The sequence below is a fragment of the Magnolia sinica genome, chromosome 10 (assembly GCF_029962835.1).
Source record: "Magnolia sinica isolate HGM2019 chromosome 10, MsV1, whole genome shotgun sequence".
Taxonomy (NCBI): domain Eukaryota; kingdom Viridiplantae; phylum Streptophyta; class Magnoliopsida; order Magnoliales; family Magnoliaceae; genus Magnolia; species Magnolia sinica.
In genome coordinates, this window is record NC_080582.1 from 87933175 (window position 1) to 87949429 (window position 16255).

A 16255-nucleotide genomic window follows, 5' to 3' on the forward strand; every position below is an offset into this window, starting at 1 on the left:
GTGACCACTGGTTGGAATGCATGGTTATTAGAGGTTTACGAACATCCTTCACGGTTGGGTCCCCCCCCCGTGCGCGGCTAGAGCAAAAGCGAGGAAGAGAAAAGAGAGGCGGGTCACGACTAGACTGCTCTAGTCCTTACATCCATGTCTCTGTGTGTGGTGGTCCGTTTCTTGGACGGCTCAACGTCAGATCTGGTCCCTACTAGGATTCCGACGGCGGCTCTCTGCCCTTCTCCACTTGGGATAGATCTGGGAGAGCTCAGAGAGATCAACAGTGGCATTCGATTGATGGATCATCGTCAAGTATATCTAATTGAATTAGATTTTTTTGTTTTTGTGAAAATATGACCAGATCTAAACATGGATCCCAATTGACCAATTAATATTGGATTTTTAAAAGCTTTTTTATTCTGTTGCGTTTCTAAAATGTGCCCATCATGAGACTCACTTGTAAGGAATAGCACATCAGTACATCATTCATGTACTGATGCATCGGCACCCATTAATTACTGTTTCATGCCCCTTGTGTATGTACCCCATAGTTTTTCTGCATCTATAGTTCTGCAGTTCCATTTGTGCTCTGTGTATTTGACAATGCAGATACATGATTTTATAGGTATTATGGTATTTTAAATGGAATCGACACTGCCCTCTGGAATCCGGCTACGGATGTTTTCTTGCCTGCTAATTTCAGTGGTAACATTTCAAAACTTCAGAAACTATTCTAGTGTGTGCGCGTGCACGTGTTTGTGTGGGTCTTGTGTGTATATGTGCGTGTGTGCATGCGTTTGTGTGGGTCTTGTGTGCATGCGTTTGTGGGTGTGTGCAGGTGTGGGGGCGTGTTTGTGTGAGTGTGTGTTCATGTGCAATGTTCTGGTGTTTGCATGTTTGATCAAATAAACAAGTAGGCACTGATGGCATCAACTAGGTATCAATGGCATCATGTTACCATTTGTAAAATTCAAAGCCAATATCCACATACCACGTAGGTTCTGAATTCAATTATCATTGATAGGTTCTGGCCTCCTGGGTTGCTCTAATATGGTGAAATGTCATAAAATAGTCGGAGTGAAGCATTGGTTGGGTCATATGCACAAATCCATATCTGCATACTCCTGTCAATCAGATTCCCTACCATGTTTACATAGTTAGACTAGAAGTGTGTGAGATACAGGTGTACTAAAATTCACTGCAGGCCTGGGATCAGGCATTTATCCATATTGTTAAATGAGAACCCTAACCAGCATGAACTCCAAGTGGGATGCAAACATCACATAAGTTACAACACTGCATACAAGAGTTGATAACAGTTGGACGCATGTCTACTGTTTTTGTAGGGTGAATATAATGGGTGTCTACTGTAATTCACAAAGATTCTCTAGATGCATGCAATCCAGAGCCATTGGTTCTGTTGTTTATTTTCAAAAGCTAAATTATTTCCTGTCATTGTCATTGGCTGAAACAATCTTCCTTGGATTGTCATTTGTATCCAAAGATGCTTATAACTCATATTTTCCCAATCAGACGATCACATTGCTCCCTGTATTTCCTTTTAAAGATTTATGATTGATCATTGGAAGCATTGTTAGGCTTTATTATGGATCAATGCATCTTTTCCTGCTTTTCAAATATGTCTTTGACTCACATTGGAATGGCTCTTTTAGTTACATTTATGATTCCAAGCTAGTAAGAAGATCAAATGCAAGATGCCTTAGCTTCTCTTTAACTTTTGTGTATTACTGGCTTGCAGCACAAGATGCTGAAGGCAAAAAGAAATGCAAACGCTATGTCCAAAAGGGGCTTGGTTTAGATCTAGAGTGCACGCTGGCTGGTATAGATGTGCCAAATAATGCAAATAGGGTACCGCTGGTTGTCTGCATTACTCGGTTGGTTGCTCAGAAGGGTCTACACTTGATTAATTCTGCAATAAAGTGCATTGAAGAACTTGTGCGTCCTCTATCATCTTATCTAATTCCACACATGATAGCTAAAGTTATTTATTCAATTGCTTTAAATCTATATGGATTAGGCTTCACTAGTAATGAGGAAAGCTTTACAACATTATATTATCAGGATAATTATCAAAAGAAATTACCCAACTGCTCATGTGCAATTTGAGAAATTCATTTTGGAGATTGGCCACAGCAGATTCCTTTTCCCTTGTGTCTTTTCCCAATCCAGTGGATTTGGGTGCATGTGTATTCCTGGTGGTAGTCTCTGTAACCAAAGTTATTGCTGTCTCTTTAACCCATACTCGAATAAGCTAACCTTATTTTTAATAAGTTCACAAGCATCAAGGATCTTTGTTTGTAGATACTTCACACTTTTTCTGTACTCTAAGTCTTTTTTCCTAATCACTTTGTAGGGTGGACAAATGGTTCTACTGGGAAAAGCTCCAGATGGTAGAGTTGAAAGAGAATTTGAGGGACTCGCAAAAGCGGTAATGCTGTGAGATCCTGCATTTATAATTGTATACAGGAATCAGTCATAATGCTACTGTCCATTGTTCTAGGTTGCATTCCTTTGGGCATGTTGTCTTATGTGATGCCTAAACCAAAATGGTGATCCACTTGGAATGATATGCTATTTTGTTCCCATGGCAGAATGCAAAAGTTGCCATTATTAAATTTCAACAAAAGCTGAAATGAATACAGCTTGAATGACACACAAATGGCTGTTATTCTTTAAAGATTTAACTTGTGGTCAGTTTTTGGTTAGTCTTCTGACGGAATTGAAACAACATCTTTGGAATCATATGGTTGACATTTGGTTCAGAATCTGGTCCTTTCCTTTCTGAATTCAACTTGGTTAAGCGGATGAAAAACTCGTGTAATTTATAAAGACTCAGCTGAATCAATCACCTCTTTTTTCTTACAAAATATGAGATTAGAGTCAGTAAGTAGAGGCTGAATTCTAAGCCAACCCACAAGTTTTTTTTTTTTTTTTTTATTATCATGGATTGGCAATATATGGTCAAACCTTGCATAGCCCTTGAACTTGGCATTAACATTATTGCATGCATCATGCCTTCTATTGTGGTTTCGGTTGTTTATTCAACTTTTTATGTTCATGAAGCATCATACATTCAAGCTAGATGGTGGACATTTCTATTGGAATTATCAACAATATACAGACAGTTTTCTGGATACATTTTTCTTGGGAAGATGAGCAAGATTTTATTACTTCGAAAGGGCCAATAGCCCAAGAATACAAAGTGAACAAAGAGGGGGTCTGGGCGAACAGCAAGCATCGTGGATGCGCTCCCCACAGATGCGAGTTTGATTCCCCTCCCTGGGATTACCTGATGCACGTGGTTTGCGGGTGATTGCGTGCATCCGCGGGGAATAGTCTCACCTCAAAATGGGGCAGGGATACCCTGACATCATTAAAAAAAAAAGAAGAAGCCCACAACTTGGGCCAAGGAAGTAGAACAGAAAAGCGTACAACCCGGGCTAGAAAGAAATATGAAAGCCCACATTCCGGGTGAGGGAGAAAAAAAGAGAACTGGGCTAGGAAAACTAACAAACAAAGGGGGGGGGCGGGGCGGTGTTGGGGGGGTTGCGAGGGAAAGGGCAAGAAGAAGCCCAAAAGGGAAGCAAAGGCCAAAGTATGGCAAGCTCCAAAGAGCAAAACCCACTTCACACAACTAGCCGGAAAAGATGGAAGCAAGATTCATAGCCGAAAGGAGCTGAGCATCCGACGAGCTGAACTCTCTTTCTACAATATGCTTTTTACTGTTCCTATCGAGAATATTTAGCTTTCACACATGGGCTGTCTAGTTCCATCACAAACCTTCTTTTGAACTGTTTCTCTGGCCTGCTGCTCCCTTACAGGTTTATTTGGTCCTCGTGGCAAATTCTATGGAGGTTCCAATAAATCAAGTCCCTTTAAATGCTATCAAACTGATATTTTATCTTAGCGGTTGTACACTCCAGCCATCTTGGCTTTTTCATAGTTTGGTCCACATTAGATGTCAGCTGCACTGCTCAGTAACAATTATTATCCTTCTCTACTATTCTGACATCTAATTCACTTGATTATCTGGTTCTTTCAGTATGATTTATTTATTTATTTATTTATTTTATTTTATTTTTTATTTCATTGGTTGACAGTGAGTTTACTATGCATGAACTGTTTCTTGGATGCACATTGCCCTGGTTTTCACGGCTTCCCTCATTAGACTAGTTTGATTCAGCTAAGTGAGTCAATCATGGAATTAAAAAAAAAAACCCTTGAATCCAGCCATATCAGCTTCCTATAATTTTTTTGCGCATCAGTGGTCAACTCCACTGCCCTCTGGCAATCCTTTCCCTTGCCTACCTCATTGACAACACCTTGACGCATTTCTGGTTGATCTTTTAGTTTGAATTCTCCATTTTGTTGGTTGACACTAATCCACTCTTTTTTTCTTTTTTTCTTTTTCACTAAACACTTCTGATAACTAACGAATTTTATTAACCTTCCTTTTTTTTCTTTCCGTGAAGGGTTTGTGAGAGTTTACCTTTAACATTGATTTTCATTCTTCTTGTTCTCCTAAATCTTGCGTTCTGTTAATTAATCAAGTTTTATGTGCTATTGTAATGGTGCTTAAACCTTCTCATATTCTTCCCGTAGATTCTAATAGTCTGTTTATGTTTTATACCTTTGAATCAGCATCCTATTCTCTTTATTAATTGCATATTCTGAACAGTAGTGACTAGTTGTTTGGAAGCAGTAAATTTCTTGAGAAATTGAGACTTTTCAATGAGAAGCATGCAGGTTTTGTTTTGTTATCCTTCTGAACCAATGGAAGTAAGATAATTAGCTGACGCCCATTCTCGTCTTTTTCAGCATAGCGAAGGTAGCAGCGTAAGAATCCTTCAGATATACAGGTAATGTCATGATGGAACTCTATATGGCTATTATCTATTCTACGAATCACCATAGCACCTTTCCAGATGATTGAACTGCCTGTAATCGTATGGAAATGAATCATTCATGAGGATCTGAATAAATTCTCTCAGTTCCTTATAACAGTTAACCCCTTTCTTAGAGTTTTGTTGTGAACAGCCTTGATATCTGTTTGGGTCTAATGACCATAATAATGTTGCCTTTTTGGAAGAGGCCATAAGAATTTCAGATTTGGAAAGCTTATTCAAAGAAACCAAAATTTCAAGACATCTAATATCACTTTCACCATTTCCATAAGTGTTTCTTTTGTTCTTGATTGATTGTCTTTGCAGTGAGGAGCTGTCCCACATGCTGTACGCAGCAGCAGATATAGTATTGGTTCCCTCAATGTATGAGCCCTGTGGACTTGCTCAAATGATTGGCATGCGCTATGGAGCGGTATCAACTTCTGCAGCCTCTCTCTTGATTTTTGTTTTGATAGCAATAATTGGTGGCACTTTAATCCTGTGTTCTAAAAACCTGACCAGACAAGATGGTTGGACCAGATCTGGCCACTAAAAATGCCCGGTCACTGAAAACCCAAGTCAAATGAGGCAGCTTAACTGTTTCTGAAAACAGGAAATCTGGTTAGAGTTTGAACCCACAACCTCTATTTCATTAAGAAAACGATCTAGCCCCTAACCACTACGCCGGATATATATTAGTGGTTAATTCTTTTATTTTAGTTAATTTAACTAAAGTACTGTATGATCCTGGGGCGGAACAGTGTGGATCAGTCTGACTGGTTGGATCAAACTGCTACAAAATGGTTTGGATCCCTGTCCTGGTTTTAAAGCATGCTTTAAACTTTTCATTTGCTTGTATTTGAAGATTTGGTTTCCATTATTATTACTACTTTTTTTACACACACGCGTGCACACACACCACATGGGCACTCGAACCCATGACCTCATTTGCTTGTATTTGAAGATTTGGTTGCCATTAAAATAGCAAAACATCACATAATTCTAGCATTGATTTTCTCTCTCATAATGCTTGTGAAAAATAACACAACCCTATCAGCCTTCCAACCTGATCAGCCTGATAGAGGCCCTATCAGCCTTGTTGAGGATTAGGCACATGATAAGATTTTGTATCATGTTTCATATTTGAAGTGAATTAAGGTCGTACTTCCAATACAGGTTGTCCACTATATTTTATCCTGCCCTGAAAAACCTGAGAGAAAAGAGGGATATAAGGTGCATGGAGACCAACCAATATGATCTGCAGCCTGATAACTGCACTTGTCTATCATAACCAGTAGATTTTATTTATCCATAGTAAGAGGAATCTAAGGTCTAAACTAATCCATAGTTTTTTATTAGTTGATTAAAATGATGGGAAAACTGGTTGATCCACAATTCCCCTGCACAGTTCCCATGAAACATATCCAATGTATAAAAGTATAAAGTTGATTTATTGGAGTAAAACACAAGCTTTCAGAAAAAGCAAGCTTATTGTCTGATATCTTCGTGAATATTGCAGAGTATATCTAGGCGTGTTGCTCATTTCTAAACAATGTGGGTGCTGGGTGTAGTTTGAGAGAGAAGAGAAGAAGAAAGGAAGAAAGATGAGAGGGAGAAGAGGAGAGAGCATAAAGAGCCCTACACGCCCCACCTCTATTACAATGAAATTTTATACCCCTTTTTGCTAAAAGATAAAATAAACAAATAAACTAATTACTATGGGCCTAAGGATTCTAATCCAAACACATAACTAAGGCCCAACTTAGACTCAAACATATGTGGACCACATGGGAGACTGTGGGGACCACAGGTGTGGCCATAACGCAAGCATCAACACTGGGTAACTCTTGATTTTGATTCCAGACCCTTTCTTTACATATACCTACTGTTGCAAGAGAAGAAGCGACTAATTTAGTTATTTTGGGAAGAATCCAGGGTGCCTTTATTAAGTACATGCTTTGATGACTTATATTTTGTAAGTAACTCTGAAAGTTTTCCGATGTAAACCATGGGATTTCAGTTGCTTTTGAAGACCATTGCAGTCTCCTTTTTTAGATATTAAGGACATTTCAGAAGTATAATTTTTCATAGCCAAATAAAGTTTGCATTTTCAGGAATATTTTCACATATGTTTTGTAAATATTTGTGCAAATGTCAGTGGAAGAGATGGATGCGACATTGTGATATTAATTTGGATTTTTATATTCCCTCCAGGTACCGATAGTCCGAAAAACTGGCGGCCTTGCAGATACCGTCTTTGACATGGATGATCAGTCAAATCTCGATAATGCAAATGGGTACTGCTTTCAATTTTTCGTGAATTTGTGGTTTTCCTAATTTAAAATAGATTGAATCATAACATGTGTTGGTTTGGGTCCCAATTCAGATATGGAGACAGGATGCCAAACATGGCTAACTTCGAAAATGACACATCCATAGATTTATATCACCATCTAACCCTTTTCCCAACTAATTAAGGTCAGTCAGACGAATCCTATTCTGCCATTCCACCATAGGTTGTCAGATCTTTTCTTACTACTTCCACTCACGTCCTTTTGTGCCTAGCTCTTGCCCTTCTGTAACCTTCAATTTGAACTCACTCGCTCCTAACAAGTGCAGTTCTTGGTCTCCGATACACATGTCCAAACCATTTAAGTCTACTTTACGTTATGTTATTACATATAGGGGGTCCTAAGTTTCCTTGAATGTGTTCATTTCTTATGCTATCCTCATCCATCTCAACATGCTGGTTTCAGGTACATCATTCTATGAACATGTTGCTCTTTGACCATGCTATAAAATCTCTCCTTCAATTTGATTTGTATATAGCAATCATATAAAACTGCAGAGGCACCCATAGAATTGTATCATAACACAGGAAATATATTATCCTTAAAACTCTGCTTGGTTGCAAAGAAGCAGCCACTCCCAATCCTGGGTGGAGGGTTGATGTTGGGTAGGCAGCTGGTCATGGAACTTTTCCAAGCAATAATGATTCATAAAGCTGATATGAAATAGCTAGGACAAGGCTACAATCACGATGATGATGGTTGAAGAATATCATATAATATAAATAATCTTCATATAAGTAAAGAAGAATATAAAAATAATCTTAGTGGAAACACACGTTATAAGATTAGTATATAAATGAAATTTGACATGCATTGTAATACATGCCTCTGGTACAATTTCACACACACGCACGTGACTGCACATACTCACTTTTTAGAAACTGCACTGTTCTTCTTCACATCTCCCCTAGAGGTGTTGTGATGGTTTCTCCATCATCATTGAAATGCTTCCAAAATAATAAATTAAAAACTATGCTATGCCCTGTGACTCTCCGTGTGTTATAACTTGTAACCTGCTATTAAGCACCCCCTCCCCCACATAAACCGCTAATGTTCCGATTCAAACCTGGTTCCATCCACTATATCTGTGACATAGATGAGTGCATTGTTCTCAAATCTTAAACAGTGACACATCCATAGGACTGGAAATAAGTCTGAGCAAAAAGACAAGTTTTGAATATGCCCAGACTGACAGGCCTGAGACCAGCAGTCCAAACATCAGGCTGAAACCTTTCCAGTGGCAACAATTGCCATGCTTACTGCACATTCATACAATGGTAACAAACATTGAAAGATATTCTATAGAAAAGAAAAAGAAAATGAGTACGGTAGATAGAAATTATATTGATCCTAATTGAAATACAATATTGGTATATAGACAGCATTATACAAGGACTAAAAATTTAAAACTCAACATGTTTTTGGTGAGGGCCTATTCTGACTTGACTTGATACTCAATTGTGTGCTTGATAGGGCTGTCAATGGGTACACGGACCTGCAGTTACCCAATGGATGTGACCCAATTTTTATGGGTCAGGGTCCCATTTATTAGACCCGTTAAGAAGTTCGGTCTGATTCGGGTAACACCTTTCGGACCTGGTTAAAAATCAGGTCCAGCAGGGGTTTGGGTCATGTCCATCTGATGGACTTGGTTAAGGTCGTGTCGGGTATAGTCAGGTCCAATTAGTTTAAATGGTAGAGTTATATATATTTAATATATATTGATCAGTGTTTTTAATAGCTACGCTATGTAGCGTAGCTTAGCCTTAACACGACGAGCACATGACAATAGCTTAGGTTGTGTGTAGCCTACATTACATGATAATTTGCATAGGCTACACCCTAAATGATACATAGCTCACATTACAAGTTATTTTTCACTACAACATTAAAAAATATCAATTAATATTTTCAATGATTTGTTACATTTTTCTATTTTTAATAAAAAATAATCCATCTTTTCAATGCCTTTAGTAAAATAATGTAAGTAACAATATTACATCAGTTTCTTTGTTCTTTCTTTAGCTTTATACTTGATCATTGCACTTTTCTATTACTTTAGGTTGCGTTTGGGTGCACCAAATATCATGAAATTATAATAAACAAAATTTCATTATTAATCAGTCTAATTTGGTGCAGAATATCATGAAATTGGCGCAACAAAGCGCAACCTTGATTAAAAATCTAGGAGGAACATGTAGCTTACGCCTCACGCTTCAAAGGGGTGAACACTACGCTATACGCTATGCACCATTCGAAACACTGATAGTGATTATTCTGGCAAATGAAATGAGCCTTCCAAAAAATAAATAAATAAATAAATAAATAAAAAATGAGCCTTCCTAGGCACAGACACATAAGAGAACCTGTTTACACACCATGAGGGTGTCAAAGTGGCATGTGTGAGATCTAATATATCCGTTGGGTGCCCCAATCATTTTAACGCTCTCATCTGTCCCGTATCCAACTTGAAACCTTGATCCAAAGATCCGAAAGGTACTTGAAACCGATTGGATTTGGGTCTGGATCTTCAAGATCTAGAACTAAACTTAAAAGGACCTGAACCCAGCAAGACCTGAACCTGGTTAGGCCAGGCGTGGATACTATTGGATCCCACCCAAACCTGACTTGTTGGCAGCCCTAGTGCTTGAGTGAGCTCATAGTATGATTTCTCAAGCATTTTGATTAATTTTTTGATGTTTCTTGGGCATTCTGAAAACCAACTTGCCTCTTGAACTTGACCCTAATTCCTAACCGAGTCAAATCATTTTGCGAGTTTCTGAGTGTTTGATTGAGTTTCTAAACATTGCTATAGTTGATATAGAGAAGGAAACGATATCTCTTCCAATAGCCACATTGGCACGTGTTCAACATACTTCCTCACAGGCAATTCTTGGAAGGTGGAAGTTTCCTTGTTATGTGCATCTGTATCTTGGAACATGTTAGCTTACTCCATAGAATATTCACTTTGTTAGCACATTTGTGATAGGGATCCTAAACAGTCCTTCAAGACTCATCAGAGGAGGCCGCGCGATGGACCAGCAGTTCTCATATGGCATGATAATGGTGATGGTCCCACTTGCGGTCTTGATTAGTATTTAGTAGTTTTTATTTACATAGGCAGCCTAGTTGTCTTGGTTTTTTAGTTAGGTAATTTTAGTCTTTTATGCAGTACGGGGTATTTTGGTATTGATTGCTGCAAAAGGGGTATTTTAGTCTTTTTATGTTTGGGATGGAAGCCCTAGGGAGGATATAAATAATCTTTTTTTTTTGTGACAGAATTTAAAAAGAAAAAGAAAAAAGAAGAGACTGATGACTAGTTATGGCTGCCCATCTGAATGTGCAATACATTCTCTTCCTAGGAGTGAGTCCTAGAAACCCTAGAGTGATTTTAGGTTATTTACGTGCATTCTTGATGAACTTTTATTTGTTCTTATGCAATTTCCTATTGATCCCAGTTCAGATCTATCAGTCAAAGTTCCCCTCATCATTCCTGTAGCAATTCTTGCATCAGTATGTCAATCAACGATTCAAAATGAACAATGACATGTACCAACCTGATAAAGACAACTTTTGCTAAGGGGCCATTTGCATCGTGGATTTGAGTGTATTTGAGCGCATTCGGAATCCAAAAGTCGTAGCATGGATTCGTAGATATTTGAAATACACAGTTTTAGTGTGTTTTGAAATCTATCCCTTTTGTTGCAATTTGGAATCAAATGCCTTTTTCAACTCCTTTTTGAAGGCAGGAGAGTCACCCATGTAACAAAGGTGACTACTAATCCATTGTGCACGTGGTACGTTGATGATACCCCAAAACAATTGCATTATCGGCTGCATCACTAAAATTACATTAATAGAATGATCCAAACAATCCAAACATCAGCCATGTAAATTGACAGTTAAAAAAACGTTGGTGAGTCACTCGTTTGTAATCCTATGCTTGTGACCTACCTAGGGCTATACATCGAGCCGAGTCGAGTTGAGGTGGGCCAAGCTTGGCTTGACTCATCCGTGCTCTCCTTGAGCTTGAGCTCACCCTCAAGCTTACTATTGGAGCTTGGCTTGACTCGTCCATGCTCCCCTTGAACCATTCGAACTCCCAGCCACGACCTGACCCAACTCGACCCCCAAACCTTTCGATTTGCAAATCATAGATTCAAAACCCCACATCTTAATTTTGGGATTTGAGGTTTTCCTATTTTCAAACAATTATATAAAAAATTAAAAAATCAAAGATTAGATTTAGATGTACCTTGCTATTGAGAGAGAGAGAGAGAGAGAGAGAGAGAGAGAGAGAGAGATGAGCTCGGGTGGGCGCAGCGGGTTGGGTTTGTAAAGGGAAAGGTAAAGAAATGGACGAGTAGGGTAGGGTAGGGCCTTTAGGTTTTTATTTTTATTTATATATATATTCGAGCCAAGCTGAGCTGAGCTCGAGCTAACCAAGCTTCGAATCAAGCTTCGAGCTTCGAGCCGAGCCGAGTCAAGCTCCACTCTGCTCAACCTTGGCTCGTTTTCAAACGAGTTGGGTCACATAAAGCTTAGCTTGCCTCGAATCACCGTTCAAGCCGAGTCAAATTGAGCTAGATCGAGCCGAGTTGATCGAGCTTTTCAAGTTAGCTTGGCTCATGTACAGCTGTAGGCCTCCCAGAGGCTTGGATTCGTCATTTTTTGCCACAGTATATATTTTGATGGGCTTATTACAATCATTTTGTCAAATATCACATGCAAACTAGTTTGGCATATTAAAGTTGATTTAGTAATCAAATTCAAATTCTTGTAAATATTCTAAAATTCTTGTAAATATTCTACAAAATTTTAGTGCATTCCAGTGCATTCCAAATATAATTTGCCAAACACAACTGAGGATTTGGGATCACCTTGATTTGTGATTTGGATTCCAATGCATTCCAAATACAAGCTCCCAAACTAGCCCTAAGTCAAATCTGCAGATTTTCTTTGAATCGTTGGTGGTGTCTATGTAAAAGAGGTTGTGTTCAAGATCTATAATCAAGAGATGTGAGTTTGTGATGGAGATCAAATGGAAAGTGCTCATTTGTGAGAACTATAATCGTATCTGCATTTTAACCACAGCCTGCATATTAATTTCTCTTCTTTCTTGGGACTCTTGAGAGATGCAATGTTGACGACTCTTTTTTTTTTTTTTTTAAAGTTCCTAAAGCCATGTCTCTATGATTAGGCTAGGAGTGTGATTGTAGAACTACCATTTCTTTCTTAGAGTTTGAATGTGATTGAATTTAATTAATGTAGGTTATATTCTAATTTGCCCCTCTGATCCAAATTAGATCCATTGGAAACTGAGTTACTGATGTTTTTTGTAGAATTGGCCATTATGAGATGGTAAGTTAAGAGAACAAAGACTAAAGATCTAAATATTGTCTCAAAACCATCACTTGTGAATATAAAACTGAAACTATAACCACTTGCGCCTGCATAATAGTTTCATATTAATGTTTGTTGGGATCATTACAGTTCTTTCTGGAGTTAATGCCTGAGATGTCATCATTTGCAAATCCTGTGTTTTTTACTATATTCATTTTTTAAAGGTAAACCTTTTAGAAAATATTCTTATGTACTTTTTTTTCCTTCTTCTTTCAAGGTATGTCTTTGAAGGTATTGACGAAGGATCCTTGAGTTCGGCTATGGAGCGTGCTTTCCGTCACTACAAAGAGAGTCAGCTTCCACCTCCCTTGCCCATATCTTTCCTTAATTTTGTGGGCTGATTATGGAAAGCCTCCTACCTATGAACAGAATGATAGTAAGCATTAAATTATAAAAAAATAGTGAAAACTACCTCCAAAAGAGCAGCAATTCTTATCTTATTTTACTTTGAGAATTCAATGGCAGTTTCATTGTATCAAAGGTTCCCTTTGGTTAATCTAGCATTAGGCTTGCAAAGATGACAGGTCTGGATTATCAACTGATCAGGGTGGGCCAGTTGGGTTGGCATTATTTAAATCCAGGCTTGTACATTTGCAACCCTATCTATAATTGGAGGTAGCTTTTACCAGTAAAAAAGGAATTCTCAGAAGATACTTCTGTACTTCCATCTCCGAATTAGGAGTCTTCGATGATCTTCCCTTCTACGTAATCTTGAATTCATGAAAATTTTCCACTTCATGGAGCCATATAAATGCACTGGAAATTATTTGGAAATCACTACTTCAAGGATTAGCTATCCACTTGGATTAGTAGATCAAGGTCCCAATCTCAAAGCTTAATTCAGACTTGACGAGGGTCAAATCTTGGTTGACTTGAAATCCAGCCAAGTACTTAGCTATCCACATGGATTAATAGATCAAGGTCCCAATCTCAAAGCTTAATTCAGACCTGACGAGGGTCAAGTCTTGGTTGACTTGAAATCCAACCAAGTGCTTGATCTTTCTATTTAAAATGCTCATGTTGTGGTCTGAACTCTGAGATTTCTGGTACTCCTTTTGAGTTCTTAAATCTAGTTGACTACTAAAAGTACATGTCACTTATTCAGTTTATAAGGGTTGTTGATCTTCACCACATAAGTGAAGAATTCTGACCTTCACCAACCTCCAGAGAACTCACCAGTGAATCAGCTCATTGGTCGATGCTGTTCATTAGAACAACACCTCTTGGATAGTCCACTGCCCAAAAACCAGACTGATTGCATGGTCTGATAAATGTAAAAGCCTACAATGTCCATTCCTTTGACGGTTAACTCAATAGGTTAGAATTGTATGGATCATCCATCAAATGAACATTATAGTATAATTTTTGCATGGTTCAAACGCTGAATTTTTGGGAAACAGCCTGTCCAAGAGGTGACTGGTCATTCTAATGGATGGCCTGGATGATGGGCACATTCATCAGTGAGGGTCAGTGATTGCTAAATTCTGCACCCATAGTTGTAAAACTCAGGTGATTTGAATCGAAATTTGACTGAGTTGACTTGACGAGATTTCAAGCTGAGTCACAAGGAAACTTGATCTTGGCTTGTTGAATTGACTCGCAACAACTCAAACTAAGTCGCTTACTGCCACTTTGTTTAAAAAAAGAAAAAGGAAAAAAGAAAAGGTGAAGTATCGAACCTATAACCACCATCAGTGAGGAGAACATGTCTAACCAGTGCAACACAAGCTGAATATGTGTTGTGCTTTAGATTTTTTAAATATTTTTTTTGATGATGGACAAGCATTAAGCATTTACTGCTGCTATAAATATTATTAATTTGATTAAATAGAAGTGCGTTCGAGTGATTCAATATCAATGAACCTAGAAAAGAGGATTGAAGGTTGGAATGAACGTAAAACAAGAATTCTTGGAATTCCTTGGGGATTCTTGATTGGCACTGAGCTAACCATAGAGCAAAGTTGTATGTCTTTAGTTAAAAGATCTATCGATCCCAGGGGTGCAGATCCATAATAGGTATATAGATATTCTTGTACATCAAATAACATCCAAAGTTTTGGTTTCAGAAGATGGAATGTCTACTGATCAAAGAAAAGATTTGTCCGAGACTTTGGTTTGTTTGGACACCGAGTCAAGCATTTGGGTTTTTGAACAATTTCTTCACCAACATGGTGAAGGGTTTTCATTTCTTTATAAAGAACTCTATATTTTTCTTTTCTTTTCTTTTTATTGGCAGGAGCAGATGAGTGGGATGAGCTTGTTAAAAGATGGTGACGGAAAATAGAAATGTTCTTTTTAACGATCTCTTTGTTATTTCTTTTTTCTTTTTCACTTCATTTTGTATGCAGAAGCAGATGAGTGGGATGAGCTTGTTAAGAAGGTGATGGAAATAGACAATAGCTGGAACAATACGGCTGGAAAATACATTGACGTCTACAACTTGATAAGAGTGAGAGGGTAGCTGACTGTAGCTGACTGCTGCCACGTTGTTTTTAGCGTACTACTAGAAGCATTTTTTTCCCTTCTTACCCGCAATAAAATCAAAGTAGAGAGTTCTTTTATTTATTTTGTGTGAAGCTTAAATTAAAGATGATGTTGTTCCCTGATCATTCTGTCTTTATTACACTCTAATCAGAGGTGCTTGAATCTGATTTCCGTTGAGTAAGATTACTCAAAAATATGTCACCAGTGAAATCCTATACCATGTTGCCAGCGAACTTTCCTTGTAAAGGGAGGGCTGTCATTGGTCTGGCCTGGGATTTGTTTAGGCTTTTGGATTTTCAGCTAGTGAGGCCAAGACCGTAATCAAAATTTTGTTTTTGCTTTACATGGGTTCGGCCTATTGGCATCACTAGGTGGTGACCATTGACCAGATAAGACTTTTGAAAAATGTAGAGCTGTCAAGTTAGGCCAAAGGATTCTCATAGGTTGAGCTTGAGCTGCATGCCATGCCCGTTGAGCTGACTCCAGGCCCGCATTTCTGGCTGGCTGGAAGTATATTGGGCTCAGGTTCATTATTGATGGCTTCTACTCAGCCCCAGATTTAGCCCAGGTCTAGGTCCAGTTTTGGCTGTCTCAGGCTGGGCCCTTGGTGTAGGTTACAGGCCCAGAGGATTATTGACAAGAATGAGAAAAGAAATCACTGTAAATGATCAAGGCAAAAAATCGTCTGAGGACTACACAATAGCAGTGATAATGGGATGTTTGGGAGATGGGAATTTGCAATTTGTTACTTGAAACGATATGCTGTATTCAGGTCCAAACACATGCTAATGTGGGTTGGGCCTGGGCATGCTGACTTTTTTCACAATTGAGTTTCCTCGGTCCACATCCCTTGTCCATTAGCCCTTCCTGCTCAAAGCTGAAACAGGTACACACCAACCCGAACTAGGCTTAGGACCAACCAGAGCAGATGGCCCTAGAAAATTTTACAAGCTACAACCCATCAATTAACTGGTCCTAAAATTTGGGCAGACACCTAAGTTTGGATACAGATGGTATTTTATAAATAGGTAATTATCTTGAATGCATCAACCGCTTCTTTATTTTCTAATCACCTGGAATGGACACGAGAAACTTCTTCCTCCAACAATTTTTACATCCCTA

The 16255-nt window shown here is 38.5% G+C and overlaps 1 protein-coding gene across 6 annotated transcripts in view; it reads left to right on the top strand.

Moving 5' to 3' along the window:
* LOC131217650 (probable starch synthase 4, chloroplastic/amyloplastic) overlaps positions 1-15310 on the top strand; it is a 31294-nt gene extending 15984 nt beyond the window's left edge. For 5 of the 6 annotated variants that reach the window (XM_058212591.1, XM_058212589.1, XM_058212588.1 and 2 more), the window contains 8 exons: positions 617-696; positions 1751-1947; positions 2366-2440; positions 4831-4871; positions 5223-5328; positions 7110-7192; positions 12867-12940; positions 14998-15310. In XM_058212591.1, coding sequence (XP_058068574.1) covers positions 617-696; positions 1751-1947; positions 2366-2440; positions 4831-4871; positions 5223-5328; positions 7110-7192; positions 12867-12940; positions 14998-15110 — 769 coding nt within the window. In that variant the 3' untranslated portion in view covers positions 15111-15310. Of the gene's footprint in view, positions 1-616; positions 697-1750; positions 1948-2365; positions 2441-4830; positions 4872-5222; positions 5329-7109; positions 7193-12866; positions 13026-14997 lie in introns of all 6 variants that reach the window. The other variant, XM_058212592.1, reaches the window with a different exon arrangement.
* Positions 15311-16255: the final 945 nt, after the last annotated feature.